Source organism: Agelaius tricolor, unplaced genomic scaffold, assembly GCF_023055355.1.
Source record: "Agelaius tricolor isolate 1412-34295 unplaced genomic scaffold, bAgeTri1.0.p SCAF_1, whole genome shotgun sequence".
NCBI lineage: Eukaryota > Metazoa > Chordata > Aves > Passeriformes > Icteridae > Agelaius > Agelaius tricolor.
The window spans coordinates 40023726-40049084 of NW_027269261.1; the positions used below are offsets into that span (position 1 = coordinate 40023726).

The window sequence follows — 25359 nt, forward strand, 5'->3', positions numbered from 1 at the left end:
ACCTAACCTATGAAATCTTGGGAAGGGAGATGGATCTGTGGAAGGCTGATGGGCCAAAATCCCAGCAGTCAGGTGACATGACAGCTCTTCCAACCTCTGCTAGAAGTACACACAGCTTCTCTATCCTCAGCTGAGCACTTTGGATAGAGAGAAGTCCCTCCAAGGCTGACAGCAGCAAGTTTTATTCAATACTAAGCAGAAGTAAGCGATGTAACGGCAGGTACCTGCTGGGATGCATCATGCTTGCTTACAGAGATTGTAATTGTTACAAGGTAATTGCTGTGCTTTTAATTCTTGCTAATTTTGTTTTGGCTCCTCTCTCCTGATTTCCATGCAGAGCACAAGTCTCTAACAGGAAAAATTGTGTGAGTTATGGAAAAAACCTAAGCAAACAGCCTTTTTTCTGGTAAATCAGCTGTACTCAAAAGAGTATTTCTTGCAAAACAAAATTTTGGTATTCTCCAGCTTGCTTAAGAATTATATAACACCTTAAAATTCTTATCAAATACAGTTATTTTTACTTCTTTTGTTTTATAAAAAATTACTGAGTATCAGTCCTTTAGAGTAAGCATTGCAAATGAATGTCAGCACTCTGATTTTCATGCTGAATGAATTGATGTATTGATTTACACCACCAATCTGTGGGCATGGTTGGGTTTGGCTGACCCTGAGGTCTATTTAATCCTCCTCCAACAGTCTTTGATGTTCCAGTGTACATTGGGGTAAGGAATACTGAAAATTGCAGCACAAACACAAACAAAAATAATCTGCTGATCTCCTACATCACTTTGTATAGAAGATCACTTAGCCTGTATTCAAAACCTCTTATTCTTCAAAGCATGAGAAATTTAAATCCTTTCTAAAATTAATTATTTGTATCAACTCTTGGTGATCTATGGCAACTTCGTGGAACAGGAAATATTTACAGGAACAGGAGGCATGCAGTGACCCTTGTGAAGGAAGCTGCCGTATCAGCATGAGTCTGAATTTACAATAAGTACAACATTCCTCATCATTGATTGCTCCATTCCTGGGAAAGCAACTTGCAAAGTCCTGACAATTTCTCTTTGCATCATCAGGCATCAATAACACTGTTAGCAGCACCATTAACCTTCTGTGGCCTTGGCTTAACAGTGCTCAATGCCAGATCCAGAGCACAGCTGACTGAAGCAGAACCACACCAGAACCGAGAAGCCCAAATTCCAGGACCCATTCTGGTCAAAATCCCTCCTCCCAACCCCCCAGCTGGAAATACCTAGCCTGTCTCCCTTGGTGGGACTTAATTTGCAGTATATTGACAAGCTGTGTAAACATTGCAGTCCTGCCCCCGCTCCTCCCTCCAGTCAGCAGCAGCTGGGGCAGTAGCACAGCCCAGCCCTCTCCAGCCACCAAGGGTGCAGAGAAGGGACTCAGCCAGAGGCCTGTGCCACCTCCATTCCAGCCTGCAGAGGAAGCTTTGCCCAGCCCTTGGGCAACTGCTGCCAGCTGCTGTCCCCGCTAAGAACAAGAGTGATGGGGACAGGTCCTCTCTGCTTCTCCCATCTCCTGTTCAGGCTGGCAGTGGCAGATCAGCTGTCTGCTGGTAGGGAGAGACAGATGTGCCCCAGCACAAGATGTATGTACCTCAGGAAGCTGAGCAGAAGCTGTATTTCCCAATCTCCTATTCTGCCCCACCATAAACTTGGCTCAAACTGGGCTCCTGTGCAGCTGAGAAAGGCTCGGTGCAGGCCACAAAGAGAGAGAGAAAAAAACAACAGAGAGAAAAGAACCTGCCCATGGCCCAGGAAGAGGGGCTGTCCTTGGAAAAGGGATACACACCCACACTCTAACCTACATGCCAAGGGATGCTTAAGCATTTTGCATGAGAGAGCACACAGGCTAAGGGTATAAACAAACTAAGTCCCTTTGTGGAGTTGAGTAGTGTTTTAAACCACTGAGACAGCACACAACATCTCTGCTGGAATTTAGTTAATTTATTCAATGATGCAGAAAAGAATACAGAACCCATCATCCCCATGCTGTGCTGAATTTTCAAGGTTGACAGAATTTATATTGCACAAGGAAGTGAGTGACACTTTTCAGAACTGAAGTGAATTTTATGGCTCCCCATATACCTTTGTTTACTTCTTTTATTTAAACTGCCTTAATCCAACTCTTGAAATTATACACATTCTGTTGGAAAGCAACTGACAAGGCTCACACCTGGCTGTAAGCCATTGCTAGAAAGAACACAAAGGGCTGGACATGGTCTTTGGTCTGAAGTAGTGGTAACATTCATTCATCTGCTCTCCTGGCTGCCCAGATACAGACCTTAAAGCATCCCTTAAATATATCACTTAAAACTTCATAATGTCTTGGCACATCTCTCTACAAAAATCAGTAGGTAGCTTTAAAAAGACATTTGTATCTTCCCAGATGGATTTGCCAAAACCCAAGCATGAGTAATTATATACACAGTGTTTTAGTGCTACTCAGAAGTTCACCATAAAAAATTTAATTATTTAATCTGTAATAAAAAGTATGTGGGTGCAGGTTTTTTAAGGCAAACACTGTACTTCAGGTATGTCCCTTTAAATGGGACTTCAGAGTATGTGAGGTTGTTTACCCAAGCTTTTACTTTTTCTCAGTCAATTTTTACTCTGTTGCTGGCATGTTGTCTCCCCTCACTCATTTTGGATTATGTTATTTTCTCCTCAAAGTTTTAAGACTTATCAGCTCCTTCACATTTCTTCTTCTGCATTTGAAAATGAGGCTGAAAAATGCATGGAATCCATTCTATCTACTCTGCTGCAGAGTTTGGTCATTTGTTATTCATGTGCGTATCTGCTGACTCCTTTTGGCAAGAGTCAGCTTTACCTTTGCCTGAGAAACAGGACTGAGGGATTCAAGCAACTGCAGAAAAACAGGCAAACCCAACATTCACGTGTTTGACAGACCATAATAATTTCTTGGCTCTTAAAATAAATATCTAAGTTTCAAGAAAGGCCAAATAAACTGAGAGCATTCTGGAATGGAAAGTTAACAGAGCATTAAATGAAAGGTGGTAGAGAAATAGGGACAGTCAAAAATGAAAGTAAATGGTTTCTAACCCCCTCAAAATAACAAATTTGTTTCTAATACTGCATTTCATGTTTTCACAGTAACATTATTCTAACAAACGGATGGTTCCCTGAGCCATAATTGTCTTTATTTGAGACACACGGATCAACACAGCACTGGGAAGACACCATCAAAATTTGGTTCCCTTTAGAAACATCCATCTTCGTGTCATGTTAGTCATTGTTATGGGGTAGAGATGCACTTTTGCCAATATCTGTACTTTTTACTGAAAATCTGGCAGTATTTATTGTTTCACCTATAAAAACATGTTTCTTGGAACAAAGTAATGATGTGAAAATCTTGTTTATATACAAGTGCAGGCACTCACAAGTAGTAATGCTGAATGCTCAAACACAAAATTAGTAACAACATATTTCTAGGGCCTACCATTCTCCTGTACTAACATGTAAGTTGTAGAATTGGTTGTTTCCCAAGTCTGTATAGAGTTATTGTCATGAAAATAATCAAAGAACAGGTAAGGCTACAAATACAGTTTCCCTGAGATCTTCAAAGTAGAAAAGCCCAAACTTGGAGAACATTATTACTTCACTAAGAAGTTATGCAAAAGTTGTCTTTGGTCCACTGTGATCTCTCAGTGAACAAAGGTTCAACACCTCAGAGGATATGATCTCTGTTCTGTACTTCTGGAGAGCAATTATGCAAGGCAGTGGCTATTACATCTGGGAATCCAGACAGGTTTCAAGAGTACAATATTTCCCTCTCAAGAAACTGTCACCTCATCTCAGAGAGACAATCATCCTTTCAATACAAAGAATTAAGTTCCCTGACTCACTGGTAAAAACCAGAAAGCAGACAAAGTGGCAGACAACTGCATGACAAACTGAGAAGTCACAGTTCTCTTTTGAACATTGATTCAAACCATAAGCAAGCCAAAAAATCCAGACCATGCTGTAGATCAGATGCTGATCTCATAATGTGGACCACTTCTTTAATAGCAAAATAACTCTCTTTTCTAGCAGAAACCTTCACTATAGGTCTGTGATGTGGACAGGGGTTCGCAATATTACATAACTGTGGGTTTTGTTGCTGTTGAAAAAGTTTTTCAAACTCCTATGGCTTCATTTGTGATTTTGGACCTCTGAAGGATAATAGGTTGGGAGAGTGTCATTGCAGACTGACAGCTCGGAAATTCCAAGCTTCAAGTGAGCCTGCACTGCGTTGGATCCACCCTCCCGTGCTGTGCAGTTCACCAGTTGCAGTTCTTTGGTGAAGCAGAATTCAATCTGGCCAATTGTTTGTGCTTCTTCACCCTAGAAACATGAAGGGTAAGATCAGCCTCATGGGAAGGAGAAAAGAAAACAATTCTTCAGCTACATTGCCCTATCTATACAATACAGTAGTGATTTTTTTGTACACTTACCAGATGAAAAATGCAAAGAAAAGTACAAGAGGCATGCACTCTGAACAGCTTATAGTACATACTGTAACTCAGTACCAATCTGGGACTTGTCTAACTAGTAAGCCTCGTTGTGAAATGCTGTGACACATTATCCTGGCCTTTACTCATCTGCACAATGATGAGCTCTGGCTGAACTCTGTGAATATTCAAGGGCACATGTGACCAGAAAGACACTTTTCACCAATTCTTCATAGCAGGACACGAATTGAGGCAAATAAAATTCTCCATACATGAGAAGAGAAACTAAATTTTATAATAGCTTTTACACAAAAGAATACAGAAGCAAGCTGACAGAAGGAGCAGAAGTGTAATTTTTGGACTACAGAACAGGCCAGGAAGAAAAATGCTGACTACCAATAAAGCAGGCAGGCACAGAGACCTTCCATGTGGCAAAAAGATTACAGGAAAATCCCTCCCCCCCCAACGCTCAGGTCTAACAAAATGCAGAAATAAATAGTTTTGAAACAATTTAGCAGGACAAAAAGATACATAGAAGATAAAAGTAACTGAGGTGAGAGGGTTTTTTGTTTGTTTTGAATTTGTGTTGTTGGGGGGGTTGTTTATTTTGGGGTGTTTAAGAAACCTAAGAACAGAGAATGTGTCTAATCCATTTCAAACATCGAAGTACCTCCACCATGCACTTCAGGCATGGACAAGTCCAGAACTCTGAAAAAGGCCTGTCTTCAAATACCTGACATGTACCTTTTCATTTCTATTACCCAATTCCTTCAGCAGTTAAGTGCAGGAGACCCAAGCTGTACATTGCCTTCATGCAACTGGAACAGTATCTCAAGTGTACTATACTAAAAGCAATGACAGAACTAGAGTGAACGGATCTAGAAACTGGGGTTTGCGTTAGCTCTGTATTTCTTTCATGCCAAAAGGTGGCGGAGTATACAACCCACATTCAACTAAAATTCCTTTGTTCCTTAAAGTAACTTATAAACACATGTTAAAAATATTGTAAGGTATAGTTTTTTTTTTCATGTTAAAAAACATGAGTAGAAAAACCTCAGAGCATTACTAAAGCAGGAGTTGACAACACACTCCAAGAGCAACTGTATCTTAGCAGTATTTCATAAATTGTTGCCTGCGTATGGGCAGTAACTCTGCCAAGAGTTCTGTAGTAAATCACCTTGAACAAGCTGAGATAAGAAGGAGCCACTTATAAGAGTGAAAGCTAACCTTGTGGGTTTTGTTTCTTGCTTTATTTTTCTGTAAGAGCAGAGTAACCTAGCTGAAAAAAAGGAAAGAACAAGCTCTAAAACCTACACATGTAATTGTTCAGAACACTATTTTGTTCCTTCAAAGGCACTTTTGGTTCAGATATGGTGACCTATGCTTTACAAAACGCTATCTCTGTGTAGCACCTTCTCTACTGCATCATGATGCACAGCACAATTACTGGCAAGGAAAAATAAAACAACATGGAAATTTGAGACATGCTTGGTTCAAAAGGAAAGACTACAGTGGCCTCTTTAGGTATGGGCTCTCTGGAACAATCTCAGAGACAAGCTTCTGAGTTGCTTTATTTCAGAAGGATTCTAACAGCAGCACCCTCACCAAGGCTGATATTCACTGCCTCCATTCAGCTCACTCTTGTTGGTTTTAGCAATCTGCCATGCAGCAGTTGAACTTTAGCAGGCATGGTGGAAAGTGTCCAGCTACAGCAATACCTCCAGCAGGGTGGTTACAGCATACATGCAAGAGATGCAGGTTTAAATCTTTTAAGACAAAGAGACCTTTAAAACCCAAGGCCAAGAATCAAACAATACCTATATGCAAACAGTTGTATACACAGAGAACACCTAGACCTAAGTTTTACCATACCAAAAATTTTTTCACTCTATTTTTGCTATATTTCTGATAGAAAGTGCTCCTTAAAAATTTTTCTTTTTTTGTTTGTTTTTTTTTTTTCCATTTTGGGAAGTTAGGGGAGTTTTTACCTCTTCTGGAGGAAGGCATTGGATCTTTGGTGTTACACCATAAAATCTTGTAAGAGCTTCCTTAATAGCAGTCATCTGAAAAATCAAAAAGCTTATAGAGATGAATAGGTCACAAGCACATCTTCCAACAGCTCCCACACTGGTTAAGCTCTCAAAACTTTTATAAAAAGCACAACCTTAAAGAACTATAAAATTTCAAAAGATCATTTGTTCTACATGAACTAGTTGACTCCTACTGAAAAAAAAGTCTATGCACATGATTTTGTTTTATTAAAGACTGACTCTTACCTTGTAATATGAACTGCTTGGCTTTATCCCAACTTTCAAGAGACAACTGAAACAAAGATAAAACATTTTTCCATGATTTCTCTATGCAAACACACCTTCATAACCATTAGGTAAAATAGATCTTAACAACCTGTCAAGCATTATGGTGATGGGAGCAAGGACAACTTGTCTTTCATTCTTTGCCAGCCTAGGAAAGGCTGTTTTCTGAAAGAACACTTCCCATCCAACTTGGAAGGGTCAGAAAGAACACTTTCCCACACCTTAACATGAGGAACTAGGATAGCTCAGTCTTCAGACACAGCTAGAGGAAAGGGAGTTTCAGAGTGCTCTGTTCAGTGCCAGGTAGGGAATGCAGTTTAAATGCTTCCTTTCCCCTGCCTTGAGTCACTCCCCTGCGCTCCTGCCACTGCAGAGGGCACAGGGGCAGACTTGTGAGGGTGTTCCAGGCACCCTCACATTCAAACACAGGATGGGCTTCCTGTGGTGGGAGACACACAGCACACTGTGAGAGGGATACAGCATGTCAATCAGAATCACTGTTACTGTCAGGGCAGAAACTGTTCCTAATAAATATGTTTTTGAAGAGGAAAAGCTGGTCACATGAGAAATGAGGTAGTGCTCAAGAACCTGTAGCCTGTGTACTCCTTCCTTTAGGCTCAGTCCTGAGAGGAGTTCACATTTCCTGACAAGCTGACAAGACTCATGACCTAACCCATGATGAGTCTGTGAGTCCCTACAGCTTCTTCTGTAAGAAGGGGAAATAGTCAGTATGTTGCAGGATTTAATCCATAAATGCTGATAATGCTCAACCCTTCCCTTCCAAGATCAGTTTTGGCACAAGGAAGATTTTATCCAGCTGACTAAAGGACAAGCAGTTTTTCACTGTCATTTTACACTGGATATAAGGAGACCAATAAAATAGATGATCTTCTGTTAATTCTTACAGAAGGCTGCATGATGTCCTCTTTTTAATAATTTGATTTGTGGAAACGATTTTTTTAAACACTGATGTTTTTTGTTTTTCAAGTAGAAATGATATAAAATGAGAACATTTTCACTCTTTTTTCTCTTCAGTGAAGATAAAATTAATTATACTTATTTTCACAATAGATAATAAGCTTTGAGCAATTAATTCAACATGCTTCAGTCTCAATTCTTTTGCAGTGTTGCACATGCTGATACAGAGTCACATCATCGGTCACTGTGCCATCTGTAAATGTTTTAGTCACGCCATCACAGCTACTTAGGCAATTAACTTAGACATAATTAATTTTAACATTACATATGACATGCTCAAACACTGAAAACCCTTTTAGAACAGTTTTAAAAGATATCTTCTAAACCAAGATGGGAGGGAAGAAAGGCTTATTTTCTTTGTGAAAAGGATACTGGCAGAGCATAAACAGGATGAGCTGGTTTGGGGTTTCTTTGGGGTTGTTTTCTTGAGTTTTTTAAAGGTATTTTTCTTTGTATGAAACTATTTCCTCTCTCAGATACTGTCCCCTCATGGTCAACAAATCTAAGTCAAACATCCTCTCACCCATAGGAAGCACTGATCTAACCTTCTGGCATTCAACTGCAGCCAGAACACATGCATACAGCACTTGGACAAGCCACAACAGTCTCCTTAAGACTTTGAATCTGGAATGGCCAGTGCTTTGGAACAATAAGGAGAAATCAGCCTCTAGGTCAAAGCAAGGGTTTCACATCAGGGCTGTCACAAAGAACAGCAGAGGACTGCCTGCAGCAACTGAACCCTTCACAACCTCCTCTCTTGCAGTTGCCTCTCAGCCTTTTCCCAGGATGTCCTGCATGATTTTGCCTGCACCTTGTCCTTTCCCCTGAACAGAGCACTGTCTTAAAAACAAGTGTTTGGGGCTCAGCATGATTCAGAAGTTTGGGGGGTTTGTCACTTGATTTAGAACTTGAGGTACCATAGCTTTTGGTATCAAGATACAGCCTGTAAAGCTGCTCAAAAATTTACTGGCTCATGCTGTCTAGAAGGATGCTGCTAAGAATGATGCTGGCTTATCTGACTGAAGTGACCAGAGACTACTTCTCAGGGTAACAACTCTTCCTCTGAACTTCAGTACTAAAAATAATTTATGCTAATTCTCATTTCCTCTCTGCCATCAGATTTTTAGACTTTCATTTGAGGCTAGATCTGAAATCTTTAGGAACTGTTTGAAATAAAAGCCAGATTGTTGAGTTCATTTACATACCCATTGAGATCAACATGCTGGTAGAGTTCTATGGCTTTACCAAAGTATTTTTTCTGAGAATTAAGGACCTCAAGTGTGGCTGCACAAGTGCCATGTTTGTCCCACTCATGTTTCCTATAGGAGAAAAGCAAAATGCAAGTTTTAGAACACATTGTTTGTAGATATATGCGCTGTACAAGCCATTGTACTTAAATCATGTATCCAAAAGGCTACACATGTGGAGTAGGATACTGCATTCAAATTTATCACACATGTAAAAAGTAAACCCAAACAAGATCACTCCCACTACTTCAATTACAGCAACATCTATATATTCATGAAGCAAATACATATAATGCTCTTATGATACAATGCCCTATCAGTGGATTTACACAAAGATGTTTGGAGGTCAGAATGCACAGAATTTGCCTAGAAAATTACTACCTCTATGCTTTTTGTAAGTTTTAGTGGAACCTTTTGTGTTAAATGCACTTTCAAAGCACTATTTTTTTTTCTAAACTCGAAGGATTAAGCCTTATTTTGGGTGAAACAGTGAAATTGCACAAGTTGCTAGATTTTAGCATCAGCTTTTATGCTAGCCTGTGGCAGAATTTTCATAGGTCTCCTCTCAAGTCTTGCTTCTAATCCACTATCCTTTCTCCTAAGAGCAAGGAATAGAGAGCAAAAGAAATTCTTGCAGTGTACAGCAGACAAACTCAAACAGGACAAAAATTGGGAAAAAGACAAAAATGTTTTTATCAATTCTAAAGTCCTTTGAAAGACTAAGCAGCATAACCTTTAGTGACACTGCCTGTGAATGTCTTTTTTTAAAATTATTTTCAAATTTTCACAATCCACTTGTACTATATAGGTATCAGTTCAGCAGATGTACACAAAGATTACCTAATCACATACTCCTGCCATCATCACAGCATCCTGTGACCTGATGATGCCTTAAGTACATCATCAAAAAGCAGACAAGGACAACTATTATTCACTTGAAAGCCTACCTTGGAATTGTCCATTTATACTAAAAACTTCTGATTTTTCTTAAGGAATTAAAACACCTTAAAAGAAATTATGTTTGGATCTAGAGAAATAGTGTACTACTTCTCAACAGAAAATTAATACAGCAACTGTGGTGTCAGGAGATTTGAGGCAAGGGAGAAGACGCTTTACTGTAAGATTTTCACTGTATCTTCCCAAATTTAGCCTTGTAGAGAGTTCTCATCTTGGCTGTAACATTCAACACAACTGCATGTCAAATGAATTGTTTATTGCCTAGAAGAATCCAGTTTCCATGGGCAGATTTCTCCATAAGGGATTTTAAATTACTAATGAGAAAAGACATCACAGTTTTAAAGTAAACAGAAGCTCTTTTAGAGGTAAACTTAGCAAGAAATATAGTTAGATTGGATCAGAAGCAGATAATAGTCAGATCCAAAGGGCTACTAAAACAGCAGCAAGCTAGAGGCAAGGCTTTGCATGGATGACAAGGATGACAATTTCAGTTCAGGGAGTGTATACAGGCATGTATGTAAAACTAATATGATGTACCTGTCTTTTGAAGGCATTCAGTAGTACCTATATGGAAATGTCCTGCTCTTTCTATAAAGAAAGCAAAAAACAGAGGGCCAAAGACCTGTTGGCATTCAAGAAGCCTTTTATTGCTACCATGGAACTGCTATTGGAGTGGTTTGGGGAAGTCTGCACTGACAGTGCCTGTGAACCATCATCTGCAGCAAGCCAAGAATGCACCAGGCCTAAGTGTTTTAATCAATCCTGTGAGCTTCCAGAATGGATAGAGACTTTAGTTTCCACAAAATATTTACCAAGACTTTAAGATTATACTCTTCACAATGTCACACTATTTTGCAGCACAGACATTTCAAAGGAAAAAAAAAAGATACTGACTACAGCTACAGGTGTTCATCAAGGCCTCCATCCTTCTGCACCTCTTGCACCCATGAGCTTGGTGGTAGCACAGAGCAGCTGTCAGTAACTTCACTGAACAGGGAAGTGGCTACCATGGCACAGTGCATTCTATTTCTCTATTTTCTCTTCTATGAGGAAGCCCAAAACAAATGCTGTCTCAAGACCAGCAATATAGTGAAACTAGCTAGGGAAAGAGATCTGGAAGCTGCTCTTGCAGCTACCTGTGATATCCCAGGAGTGCTACTGCTACTTAGATTTTATGTATCAACAGCAGCTGTTTCTTCTCCCTGGGGATAAAGGGAGGAAACATTTTCTCACTAAGTTTCATTTCTCTAAAACTTCTGCTATAGCCCTGTCTTCAACAGTTGTATTTTATGAGAACAGATCTATACTATAAATGAGACTGGCAAGACACACTGCTTCAGTGGCCACCTGGACACCTCCTCTAATGCACCTGAAGAACTACTCAGACAGATTTTTATAAAATAATATCCAAAATGCTTTTTAGGGCTTTTTTGTACTCACCAGAACTGGGTGCGATTCACAGATGAATGAAGCACATCAGGCCAGTAGAGTCTCATGTCTGACAAAAGATCCTAAAAATACCACAATTAATAAATGCACCTACAGCATTAAAAAGCTGTTTCTTATACAATCTACATATATTGATAAATTTTTTACAACTGAAGCCTCATCTTTCAGTGTCCATGACTGAAACATTTATTTGAAGAAAAATAAAAGATCTTTTTTTCCCATATTCTGAAAATGCTGTCGTTGGAGGTAACAGGTACACCTACCTACATATCTGAACATACCACTACTGACACACTGCCTCAAAGCAAGACTTGCCTTCAACTGTCCCTGCCAACAGAGAAGTTGTACAATCATGCAGTGTTTCATATTTGTCAGGCTCAAGTCCCCTATCCCTATATGCGTTTACAAAACCTAAATGAATTTTGTTGAATTAAATACACTGGGTTCTTTTTTAAGGAGAAAAAGAACAATAAGAGGACTAATGGCCTCGGAGAAAACACACAGAAAGCAGTATTCTGAGCTCTTTGTTTCTTTATTTTGATTTTGCAGTAGAAAATGTGAAGACTGAAAAGAAAGAGACTGAATCTCTTTCTTTTCACAGGTGCTTTTTGTCAGTGCAGATCCATCACCTATGTGGTGATGGACCTCTAGATTTTATTAAGGAGGATGTGGCTGAATGAGCCAAACTGCATGTTCACAAAATCAAGTAGGTACAGATGCTAACGATCACAAAGACAGCAGCTTCAAATAGTACCAGAAGCACTAAAAGAATTTCAGGAGTCCTTAACAAACCACACCCCTCTGTAAGCATTAGGAATGATATTATGAACTGCAGATTTTGTATATAGGATGTGCAAAAGTAATTGCACTTAGCTCTGCCTGGTATGTCTGTTTTTGTTTTAAATACCTTGATCTCAGTGACATTGAAATGCCATGTTCTGTTACAGTCTTCAGCTCTGTCAGGCCTAGGGAAGCAAAATAAAATTGAAAAAAGATGTCTCTTAACTCACTACTGGTAACTAACATATCATTATCCTGAATTTTAAGTATGCAGGATTATAGCTGGAGATCTTACTTAAAAATGCAAGTAAACCATAAGAACCTACAGTGGTTTAGAAGTAAAACCTTCAAGACATTAATTATGGCCAAAAGATTTTTCATGAAGATTCAAAAGATGGCCAAAAGCTTTTGTCGTGATTTCTTTGTTTGGCCCTTTGGTCCCTTTCATTCTATGTAAAAGTCATTTGGGTGTGCCAATGACTTGGAAAGGTCTTGCACATGAAGTCACTGGTGTCACTACTGACATGACCTCCTGAATTGCTGTCCCATCTGATGTTCATGCAAGTGTCACCAAGATACTCGCAGGGAATCAATACATAATGATGTTCACTTTTCCAAGAGGCACAGCTTAAACTCCTGTACCGATTTTAACCTGTACTTGTCTGAAAAATTTTTGGATTGCTGCCATTGGCATCAATTCCAGTGAGGTGATTCTTTTGAAGCAAATTCGTTTTTCTTACACTTCTGCAATATTTGTGTGGCAAGATAAGATACTTAAAGCCACAAGCAGTCATGAGATATTAACAAACTCTTTTTACTCAGACAGACAAAAGAAAAGGAGAGAAACAATAATTCCCTTTGTGCTTGAGACTATTTCTGATCTTAAGAGGAGGTGTGTAAATAAAATGCTTATGTGGCCAGAGGATTTCAACAAGTCATGAGAAATAGAAGTGAATTTCAGTTTCATGTCAAACTGTAAGGTTTTAATTTTGTTTCAATCATAAGGACAGATTAAGATCTCCAAAAATAACTCCACAAAAACCAACCCAAAAAAAAAAAAAAAAAACCACCAAAAAACCCCAACAAAACACAAAAAAACCCCACCCAACAAAACCAAATCACTAAACATCCTGGTACAAAATTTGATTTTTCCTTTTCAGGCTGAAATAAAACCACTCTTTGATCATACCATAATCCATGGATAGTCCAGTACTTTGGTGGGTCATGACAATCATTAGCATTCATCTGTAGGAAACAAAAACACTGAGTATTTGCTGCATGTATCCAGGCAAAAGTAAAACATCATACAGTGATGGCCCAAGGTTCTACTGTGACATGCTAACTTTTCCTTGCCAAACCAGGAACTGGGGAACTCCAGCTACTTGAAGCTGTCATGGATTATGCCACTTAGGGACCCACTGGCATTAAAATTTTGAAGCAGATCAGTAAAATCTGGACAGACAGGGTAAAAAGAAGATAAAAGGACAGGTTCTGAGGTAACAGAAAGTAGCCTGATCCATGCTGAATGAATAGAGCTTTATCTGCATTTATAGTTCTCCAGGTGGCAGCTCTGTATTTCTCCCATAACCACATCTTTTCAAGGAGTGCAGAGCCATTAAAGTGAAAACATTCAAAATAAACTATATTATTGGACAAGCACAAAACCCTCTTTAAGCATTCAGGACTAGTTTTATCATTGTATTGAAAGTGAAAAATGCAAAGAAGAGATTAAATATATTTCTTATTCTAAGTAAAACAGACTTATGCTTTAATGATTTTGACTTGAGGTTCAAGGGAATGGAGAGAAAATGAAAGACAAAATACCTTCCTACAAAAACATAAAAATAGCCTCCAATAAAAACTGTTGATGATACAGGAGAAATAGTCTACACTTTAATTACTGTTTAGATTAGAGACATATGCCTGAAAAGAACAAACTAAAAAAAATCCATGTCACACATCACAGAATACCATTACTCTATTTTCCCTGATTATTATTCTTAGTAAACACTTTTTGTCATTAACTAACAACCTCCCCAGACATTCTTTTCCCATAATAATAGCTTTCCTTTTTGGCTCTGCATTCTGTTGCAATTATGCCACAATGCCTTTTATGTGATGCCAGAGCAAGAGCAGAGTGTAGAGAGAAGCAGAGACAGGCCTGTAATCTCACTAATTGCCTTCCACATGCCACAGGCCAGTGGCACCAAATCTGCAACTTGTGCAAGACTTTCTTGTTCTGTGTCCATGTCCTTCCTCTCCTCTCTTGCCACCAACAATACAAGCAATTACACCCAGCAAAAGCTTTTTTTCCTGAAAGGAATATTTTGAACAAACACACACTGAAAACGCCTATCAGTGTTTCTCTGTTGTGACACAAGCTCTGTGGGACCTGGAGAGGTTTGGCTATCTAGCCCAAAGTACAGCAAATTAATAGTCAACAGCTTGCTCAACTGAGGTGGCAACAAGAACAGTGCAATTGTGCCCTTTATTCAGCCTTTAACTGCAGTTCTCAGACATGCTAAAGGAACACCCAGAGCATTTCAGATTTGAAATCATGGCACTAACCTTCCTAGCAATTTCTTCTATCTGTTTCATCAGACTCTTGGTGTTACCCTGTGGCCTGGCAGAACTGAGAGGTCAGTGCAACCTACAACACATTAGTTCACACTCTGCATGCTTTAGCCAGCTTCATTCAATCTCCTATTTCACTCTAACCTTAGTATCGCTCCAATGTTAATTTTAAATCAATATAATAAAAAATGCAAATGCTGGTCTGCAAAGCTGGGTACCCCTGCTTGCTGGTGCAAAACCACTTCTTGTCAGCCTTCCTGTTTATCACAGACTGATTGCTGGAAGATTAAATTCAATCTCTAGAGACTGACTGACTAGAAACAGAGGTACAAATATTTATTTTCAAGTGAGCACTGGACCCCAGAAAGCCCTACATACCTAGATTCAATTGAAAAAGAAGCATTGTTTTCTCCTGTTTTAAAGCAATCTGATCAAACCAATCCAAATGAACCATACATGACCTATAAAACTGAGCAAAGGGCTGGTGAGGGTGTAGAGCACCCACCATGCTGAGAGGGAACACTTCAGCAGAGGGATTAGCCTATTTGTAGCAGCAAGTCATTGCCCAAACAGCATGTGCCAGAAGCATGGAAGCTTTTATCATCTCTGAAATGCCAAAAAATGAAATACCATCGGCATGTCCCAGAAGCGTCACCTGTTGAGCTGCCCAAGTTACAAATCCCTTGGTACAGCAGCTGGTAAACGTGAGAGTAGTGGTACTGGAACGCATACAGATACACTAAATTGAAATAAAAAATCAGCTTCTGGGAAGTGACATATTTACTCCTGTTCTCCCTTCCAACCACCTTGCTTAAGTAAGTCATCTCTTGAATGAAGATAAATTATATGTTATTTTGCAATGAAACATGGCAACTGCAAAGAAAAATTCTTGCTTTTCGAACTATGGAAAGAGTTCACTCCTCAACTTCTTCCCCTCAAACACTGTGCAATTACTCCCCTTCCTCCTTTAGTCACTTTAATTCTTTCTGTATTATGTGACTACTTCTGTTTTTACCAAAAAAAGAAGGAAAACTAGTATTTCTATTCTTCACTTAAGCCTCTGCTATAAAATTATTGCCAAAGCCTGAACTTAAGAAAAATTTTTATCTCATATTGAAAAATAAAAATTTTAAAAAAATCATCTGTTGCTTAACATTCAAACTTGAATTCAGGCTGTTCTGCTCATTACTCTATTCCATTGTCCTTTTTTTGACTCTTTCCTTTAATGAGGACATATGTGAAGAAAAAGGCAGATGACAGCAGGTACCATTTCTTTATTGTACTTCCCATTCCTAACAGAGAAGGAACTTACAAACTTGCACTGGATTCTCCACATTTCACACACACACAAAAAAACTGAACCACATTAAAAAATTCATCTTTTAGCAATCCCCAGGATGCAAGAGCTGAAATAATAGTTCTCTTTGTAAGTTCTGGAATAAAAGGTTTTCACAACTCTATAAAAAGGGAGTAGGAAAGTCCCTCTTCTTGGCCTTGAGATGCTCTTAAGTCACACTCATTTGTTACTGAAAAGTGTGGCATGAATTAGCCACAGGCACAATTTTTTAAGGGAACATGAATTTCATAGTCACTTGAGGTCTGTGAATCTAGCTTAGATATCTTTGCATAAGACATAGCCACCTTAGGTCAATTATATGGTACTGGAAATTCTAATCACATTACAAGGAAGAAAACCTCTCTTCCTCCTTCACACTTTTCACTGTAGTAGTCAGTAATTAGCTCCTGGGGTTATCACTGCTGCCATGGTATCACTTTATTTTAATGAGATAGTTTGGAGATATGAATACAAAACACTTTCCAATTTAATTGTGCCAATCACATTCAGTATTAAAGAACATCAGCTGAACAGTTACTTTTTAAAGCGCAGGAAGAGCTGGGAGAGATGTACTCTCAAATTTCTGGCATGCTGATCTGTGCCCTCTAAATTTTTTGGGCCTTCAAAAGCCTAAAAAACTTTTCAAGCACAGATCTCCAAAACAGGTAGGAGTTAAGAAGGAGCTCATCCACATACCTTAAGAACACGCTGTGTATGAAAGATTCTCTAATAAGATTCCTTTATACAGGAGACATAAACTAAGAAGCACTTTCAGAAAAAAAGTATCTCACAGGTTTTTGCCATAAGTGACATAATGACTTTTGCTGTTTCTTTCACAGCTTTTTCCTTTCAAAATCATGTCAAGAGTTTTAAACTGAATAATAACACTAAAAATATTTACACCCCACCAAAAAACACCAGTTATCATATATAAATACACCAAACACACAGAAGAATCTACCTACTTAAAAATACTTAAATTAATTCCAGAATTTAGGAATTCCTCTTATGTAAAACAAGAAAGCTGTTATAGGAGTACAGTTGAGATCTTGTTTCGTCATATGACTCAATGATGGGAAACCAAGAAAAAAAAAGTTACTTAACATGATTTTGATCTCTCTTTTTCTGCACTTCTTTGAATGCCTCTGTCCACTTCTTACTACAACATATTATAAGAAATCAACAAAGGGCAAGGAAGCCTACATTTTCTGATGCGCAATACCTTCAATTATTCACTTCAACTTCACGAGCAGGTTATGCAACTTATTCTTCAATTTATCAATTACTCTACCCTGGAATTCAGATGAGTAACCAGCATAAATACACAGTGGGAAAACTGGTTGGTAGGGCTTATTTTTTTAATTTTGTGTTGCTTAGTCTTTCTTTTTTTTCCCCAATTGCTCTCATTCATGTAAGCAAGGGTTTGCACTGCTACTGACTTTGAGCATTGACTCGTGCTAGGCACTACAAACTCTTCAACACTATCATCTCTGCTTCAAGTCAGTAACCGTGATGTTTAATCAACAGAAAATCAGACAGAAATTGCATCAAATCTTTCCTTATTTCCACAGAAAAACAGGCAAACAAAAACCAGGACAGTCGTCTCAGTCACACACATCTGACTTTTGTTAATGATATTACCCTGCAAATTCATTTGGCTGAACCTGAAGCTATTGCATTATCCACAAGGTTCTTCTACCTTGTGTCAGTAAATCTGATCATATTTTTTACTTAACTGTATGGGAAGAGACCTCGGAGTACTTTCAGTATAGGAAAAGTGTTCTACTTATCAGATGGTAGTAGATACTTAATAGCAACAGTACCCCCCTCTTAGCTGTGCTTTGACTGATCCGTGTTGGAAGGTTGGGTTCATACACCTCAAATACAACAAGAAATGCAGAAATACTCAGAGACACCTGCCACAACATCTTTACAGCTCTCTTTCCCGACTGAATCAGTATTTGATGACATCATAGAAATACTAGAGTCATAATTACAATGCTAAAAGCCTTATTGTGCAGCAGATAGTTCAAATACTGAACTGTCATCAGCCAAACAAGGCAAGTCTTCCTACAGAGTCTGATGAAAGTCTAGGATTAAGTTTATAACTAATAAAATGTCACAAATCCTGTAACAGGCTTAGTGTACAGTACACCCTACACTGACAACTCTATCTGTAACTCACCAAAATCTCTCCTGTTATGGCTGCTCTGCATTGCAGGAGAAATAGCAGAAGTTGCCTTAAGATAAAGGCATATAAAGGTTATGCCTTTATAAAGGCATAACCAAGATTAAAGACTTAATGGGCTTTATTCACTCTGTTTTCATACATTTATTATCCAACGCTACCTTTGTTAGGATAAAAAGAGAAACACAAAAATCTCACCTTACATACAGTCACTGGCCAATGATGAGCAAAATACAGCTTTTTCCAGGCATGAGGGTGGATGTCACTGGAGAGAGACAGACAAATTTATTTTTCTACAAGTATTTTAAAAAGAACACCTTCAGGCACACACTCCAAACTAATGATTCAGAGAGAAACAACATATAGGGAAACATGCTAATATCCCCATTGTTAAACAAATTCTCCTTCTGCCATCCTATCTCCATATGTTTTCCATTTCTTAAGTATGCAGAGGGGGGAAAAAACCCTCAAAAATTTGTTCAAGAAGTGTTGGAAGCCTGTATCAGATCATTTCTATAGAGGCCTTTTTCAACAGTTTGGAGCAGACCTATTCTGGTTAAGCAGATATAAATAAAAAACCTGTTGCATCAGACACTACAGCAGATATATTTAGTTATTAAGCAACCAGACAAAGTAATTAAATAGAACAGCAAATGGGAAAAAATAAACAGAATTGTAAATTATTTTAACTGACAACATTATGTGTAGAACTGTCAAAATAAGTTGTTATTCTCTGGAAGCTAACAGCCACATGTCAGTCATTAGCTCTTGCAAGAGGATATATTACCAAAAGAAAACTAGAAAAAAAAAAGAATAAAACAACAAGCTAATTCTTCTCAATCTGAGGACAGCCTAGGGATGCTTCCATGTTATATCACATGTCAGTTTTTTCCTCTAGTTTTTCTACTATGCAATGGCGACATTTTCTCTTAAGCATTCACATGTACCCATGGTTTTCTATACAATTTAGAAGAATAGCTATGGAACTTACCAGGCATAGCCACAATGAAGACTATTAACACTTTTATAGGGGTCTTTATTGTTGCTGTAGAAACCTGAATAGAAGAATTGCCCTATATTGCAGAGCAATTTATTTCCTTGGTTTTAAAAAGCCCTAGCTTAGAAATGATCTTTCATTAGACATTTCATTTGATCTGTCATCTGTATTTGAAATAGCAGCTGAACTTCTGCAATATCAATCATGCCAGAGTTCTCCTAGAACACACTTTGTGGCTAAAGACGGATCAGAAAACTGTACGTATTAAGCAGAGCTGGAATCCAAGGAAAGCCATTTTCAATACCTATGCAGCTGCAGAGATATTCCCCCTTCTTGGGACCTGAGTTATCATGCTCTGTGCAGCTCAGGAAGGTGCCTCTAGAGCTGACTCTTTGCCAAGATGGCCAAGCTAGAGCCTAAATCCTGGGGACTGAAGAAACATCAGCACAATGTCTAAGCTACCCACCAAGTGCAATGTAGGCACTGAAAACTTCAGCACTAAACTGAGCACCCCTAACCATTGTCCTGCCAAAGCACTAAAAGGAAGCAGAAAAGTTTATTTCCTCACATAACGCAATTGGAATTTCAGCTCTGACCACAGAAATGTGACTTGGGGTGTGGTTTCTCCAATGGCCCATTGTATTGAAACTCAAGATTTTGCCAAGGGGCAACAACCATCAAAAGGTGGTGCAGCAATCTGATACAGCCTCAGTTGGGATGCCATACAAAAAATTTTATATTGTCAGAATTGAGAAAACAGCAAGGAAAAGAAAAGATAAATAAAAGAGTAAACAATGCAACAGTTAGTGCAGTTCATGCCACAGGGATGACTCCAGATTTTTTGCTGTGAGTGTCAAAATAATTTTCAGTTTTTGTCATTACCACATCACAACTCTAAATGATGTCTGTATAGCAAGATGAGAAAAGTTTCAAGTGCAACAAATGGAATTTAAGTTTCCCCTCTTCCTTCATGCTGACACATCTAAAGGTTTCCTCAGGCACGATCCTTGCTCCTCCTGTTAATGTAGTCACCTTACTATAAACCACCTAAGGGTAGACTAACACATCAAAAATAGTACATAATAGCAAATTTACATTAGAAGTTAAACCATCCTGATCTGCACTTAAGAGTGAGTTGTCAGATGTTTCATTTAAAAGCAAAACTTACCTTTGAGTAAAAGTATCTGAAGTACACCAACAACATAGTGCCATGAAAAACCAACCCAAAATCCAATAGTGCAGCTTGGCAGGTTTCATTTTGTTATCCAAATACTGTAAAAAGGTGTTGAAAGAAGAAATCTGTTACCTATCCAACACACTTAAATATTAAAATGCAAAAGAAACCTACGATGTCAGAAATAGCAGGTAATCGTAACTCTAATTTAGATTTACAACCATGGGTAAATGGGATGTCTTTCAGGGCTGTGCCCGATTGCCCAGCTTGGATGGTAATTTTCATAAACTAATCCCATCAAGGATGAGATCACTGTTTCCTTTTTTTCCTTCACTTGCACACAGTTGCCACAGAGACACCTTCCAATTAACAGAAATATATAAATCTTCTACGGAGCTATATTTCCGTAATTGAAGACTCTGCTTGCAGTCAGCTCAAATGCCCAAAGCGATTCATTAAAGACACTTTGAACTTAATACTGAATATTCGTGTTGGATTGGCCAAGGCCAAAATTAGAAACTTACAGGAAGCCAAGGATGATTTCCAAAGCAGAAATTCTGTCTAAGTGCCAGTTGACTACTGAACTAATATTTTTTTAAAATGCTGCGAAAACCACATGAAGTTACTGTTCTTGTTATAAACCTGAGTTAGCCTCTATGGAACCATGCACAATTTGCCTAATACTTCATGGACCTTGGAAGTCAGGGGATAAAAAAAACAAATCAACCTTCAGAAACAGAAGGACTTCTACTTGGCACAGGTCAAAAATCCCAACTGTCTCCCAGATCTACCAGCCATTTCACAGCATTTCAAATGCTACCTTCTGGAAAGGGATGTACATGCACATATTTACATGCAATGCAAGTTATTAAAGCCTCACCAAAACTACTTCCCAACCTTCTCAAAATGACAACCCTACACCACAAGACACTGTGTAACCTAGGTGACCTTTCAAAGATCTCTCACTACATGAGTCGTATTTTTTTTTCCTATGGATGTTTTTTTAAATTCATTCTTACCACAGTCAAGTAAAGCCTGTTTTGACACCAGCGAAGACATGGCTGATTCAGCCAATTCACTGAGAAAACTCAGCATAATTCATATTCACAGGTCATTATAAAGAAGAACCCATTTTCCCACAGTTGTTATGTGGCTGTGGACCCAGCCTGCAGAACTACACAGTTCTGCAAACACTGTGCCAGAGCTGAGTACAAAGGAGGGAGCTTCCCCGCTTGCAAAATGTGTGGGGATTTCAAAACTCACGAGGGGCTTGGGCAACAACTGTAATGTTAACCAGTTAAATTTATCACATTGCTAAATTGTGAGGAAGCTAACATCTTTAAGACATTCTTCTATTTCATACATAAATGCCTCTCTAATTTGTAATAGATACATTATCAAGGTACTTGGCCTAACAGAAGATATAATCACAAATATTAGCTGCCAACTGTTATCTTTCCGATCTACTTTCTTAAAAACACCGGAAGGAATTTCACCAGGTAAAATAAGAAAAAATTAATAATAATTTCAGAAGATCATTTGGAGAGTGCTACTTGTATGGAAAAGCAAACAATAATGCAGAACTAATCTTCAGCAAAAGCTAGCCAAAGAAAGACATATATGCTGTATTAAAGAAATTGATATCATTATACAGTGTATAAAAAAAGTCACAAGTAAGTAAGTGCTGGATAGCCAACTTCCCCAAGAGTTCTGCACCTTAAGTGATCTCCAGTCTCATTAATTTGAACAACAGGAATTAATGATGTGAGATTCTGCCTTATAGACCTGCTTAATGATTTCATCTTCTGTTATTTTGAACTGAAAACCAACCAAGCAAGACTACTTTTCTGCATGAAAAACTATAAAGACAAAATTTGGAGAGATATAAGAAGTGTAAGATTCATGTAAAATTTTGCCCTACCTACAAAAAGCAGGAAGTACCTCTTAAAGGACAGTAACATCACACATCACCAAAAAAAAGCTGCACTCTACAAAGGTGTGGAAGAAACATCTTAAGGAAGTGGATTATGAAAGAAAAATAACTCAGCAAGCATTACAGCATTTCTTTTGATGTAAGTTTGTAGACAGAAAGAAGCTTTTTTTTTCAGTGACTAAGCAGCAAAAAAAGCATAAAGGTAATTGTTTGCTTTCTCACTGTATTCTTATGTTTGACCAAGTAACCACCAGGAACAGAGCGGGGGCTTAAAAAAATGCTGCCATCAGAGCAGCAGAAGGTGCTGATTTATTCTACATATTGTTCTGAACTCAGAACATAGGGCAACAAAGCAGGTTTGAAAGCTCACAATCTGTAACTTTCACTTTTTTCCACTCATAAACAATACATAAACTCTAAGGATTTAGCTCAGAAGACAACCTTGCAGGTCCCACAACACTATCAAGACAGACTGAGTGATTTATTCAAGCTGACTTTTTGTCTGTGACATTGATGGTGGGAGGTGAAAAACGCATCAATTTCACCTTAAAGGCAGCTGAATGATGTGCATTTGAGGAAACAGACGCATCCAAATGAAAACTGCATTAACAACTAAAACGCATAGAGCACATACACTTTTAATAAAAACTGCTTCTGTTTACTAAAAATACACTAGATTACTAATTTCACAAATACAATAAAGAACAGATTTAACAAATCTTACACCAACTTTTCTCTAGTATGAAACAGGGATTTTGTAATATGAAAGTTAGTTACAAAAAAAAGTCAAGACCTTCCAAAAGATTTCATAACGTAGAAAACTTAACTTCAAAATGAAACCTGCACACATACATAAAATTATTACTTGACACTAGGCTATCAAACCACTTTTATTATCACTAAAATTCCAAAGGGCAAGAACAGCTTTGGGATTACTCTTGGTTTACTGTACCTAGAAAAGGAATGCAAAACACGTGTTTCTGTGTATGTTTCTATGTGTGTTTCTATGTGTTAGTAACCCAGTCAAGGCAAGGTCTATTTCACTAACAATATTAGCATTGTTCCATGCTGTTTTCAAAATTACCTGCCCAGGCTTATCAAACACTAGAGAGAACCTGTAATAAACATTGAGGAAATCCTCCTTTAACACATTCACTATAGTTTGAATTCAAATATATCTTCTTGAGGGGAGTGATGATGTAGCACATGCTTCTTTTGGACACTAACAATTAGTCACCTCTTATTTTACTCCCTTATTTTATTTCTGTTTTGCTTTTAACAATTAGCTTGACTAGCAAGCCTCTCATTAATATAAAATCTCCTGCTCTACAGTTTAGTTCAGCATGTAAAATCAGAAGAGAAGATGCTGCAGAAGAGCATTCAAGCACCAAAGGGAGATGCCCATGGTTATGACACAGCATGCACACAGCTAAATGCCGGCAACAATGTCCAGAGATAAGATCTACGACAGTTAGCCTGGTATCTAAAGCCACAAAAATGAACACCCAAGGCTTTGGTAGCATCCCTAACAAATCAGCATGCGCTGCATCTGCCATAACGAGTTAGACAAGCCAAGTCACGACACTGTGTGCCAGAAGCATTAACTTAACTTAAAACAACACTCTTAGCTCCGGTAAGTTTTACCTCCACTGTCCACTCCCAGCTAGCCATGCATCCCAAGCCCAAGTACCGGTCCGAGTAACTGCAAAAGGCACTCCGAAGCCTTTTCAGAGGCAGTACTCACGCCCACCGGCACGGCACGATTTCAGCAGCGTCCCTCTCACAGCGTTCAGTGCGATGGGGGCTCCCTCTGAGCGGTGTCGGGGTGACCCGGAGGGAGCAGGGGCCACGCTCAGCCCCGCCGGCTTCCCGGGGAAGCGCCGAGCACGGCGACTCCTCGCCCTCCTCGCACGGCAACCAGCACAGGGCTCTGCTCCAGCACCGATGTCACCGCGACAGCAGAAAGCCTTAACTCCAGATAAACAATCATTACAGAGGCGTCTGCACAAACTGCAAGCAATGCAAATCTCCCAAGCACCGGAAGCGGGAGGCCTCCAGGCCACAGGAGGATGCCAGAGCCCGTGTAAAGTGTAAAAAAAACCCCAAAAATAATATTAAGAGCTTTCCCTCCCCTGAGAAATGCTGCCATTTATTTAGATGACTTTCTATTTGCTACGCATGGAATTTAAAGCATAAGAAGTGAAAGCAAACACAAGCTGAGTCCGCGCCAGGCCTACAAGTCCCACCTTAGCTGTTCGCGCAGCTGAGGGTCCCAGTGGCAGAGAGCACTCTGCCAGGCATTAAAGCCTACTCAGAAACACCTCGGGCGGGCCGAACCGCAGCTCCCTCCTGCCCGGCTGCCACCGCGGGAGCGCAGCCCCACGGCGGGCAGGGGGCGGGAAGAGGGAGCCGAGAGAGGCCGGAGCAGGGACACCCTCAAATCCGACCTCCGCTGCCTCGCGTTCAGACCTCGCCACGCTACGCGCAACCCCAGCCCGCGTTACCTTCGGCCCGCTGCCCCGGAGCTGCCGCCCCTCTCCCCGGGCCCGCCAGGCCCCGCCCCGGAGGGCGGCACGGGGCGGCACCGCCGCTCACCACGACGGCTGCCCCCGGCCGGGGGCGCACACTCTCGGGGAAAGCGGCCCCACGGTATCCCCCCCGCTGCCTCCCTGGAGCATCTCAGCGGCCAGCCGGGTACCGTGGGAGCAGGGCACTGCGAGCGGGGGCAAGAAAGAAGCGGTGGGCTGCGGGGGAAGTAGTTTATGTGGGTGTTTTGGCTCGTCCTGCTGTTTTGGTTGGTTCTTCTTTAGCATAGTCAAGGATTTAGTTATGTTGGTTTCACACTGAGCATTTGCGCGGCACAGAGGTCTTCGGGAGTGCGATGGAGACTCTAAATAGGAGTCTACTGACTGATGCAAGCCCAGGAGCTGACACAGGCGTCTGTGGCGTGCTTC

At 39.6% G+C, this 25359-nt stretch overlaps 1 protein-coding gene across 5 annotated transcripts; it reads right to left on the reverse strand.

Moving 5' to 3' along the window:
• Window positions 1-1953: 1953 nt before the first annotated feature.
• Window positions 1954-25094, reverse strand: RNASET2 (ribonuclease T2). 5 transcript variants are annotated; one of them, XM_071430808.1, is made up of 11 exons: window positions 24652-24896; window positions 24050-24372; window positions 20467-20570; window positions 18500-18566; window positions 13393-13448; window positions 12331-12388; window positions 11415-11485; window positions 8976-9089; window positions 6754-6799; window positions 6466-6540; window positions 1954-4370 (listed from the first exon to the last, which is right to left on the reverse strand). In XM_071430808.1, the coding sequence occupies exons 2-11, from the start codon at window positions 24074-24076 to the stop codon at window positions 4179-4181; spliced, it is 810 nt and encodes a 269-aa protein (XP_071286909.1). In that variant the 5' UTR covers window positions 24077-24372; window positions 24652-24896; the 3' UTR covers window positions 1954-4178. The 5 variants fall into 5 exon arrangements, with proteins under 5 accessions (XP_071286909.1, XP_071286920.1, XP_071286900.1 ...); XM_071430819.1 differs by lacking the exons at window positions 24050-24372; window positions 24652-24896 and adding an exon at window positions 24910-25094; XM_071430799.1 differs by having other exon boundaries at window positions 24050-24896.
• Window positions 25095-25359: the final 265 nt, after the last annotated feature.

Bases quoted from the DNA above. Each gene is read 5' to 3' on its own strand.
- RNASET2 (XM_071430808.1), bottom strand. From the start codon at position 24,076: ATGGCTAGCTGGGAGTGGACAGTGGAG. The intron at 18,567-20,466 runs GTAAGTTTTGCT...GTCTCTCTCCAG, and splicing joins TCAGATACTTTTACTCAAAG to TGACATCCACCCTCATGCCT. The intron at 9,090-11,414 runs GTGAGTACAAAA...TTTCTCCTATAG, and splicing joins GTGAATCGCACCCAGTTCTG to GAAACATGAGTGGGACAAAC.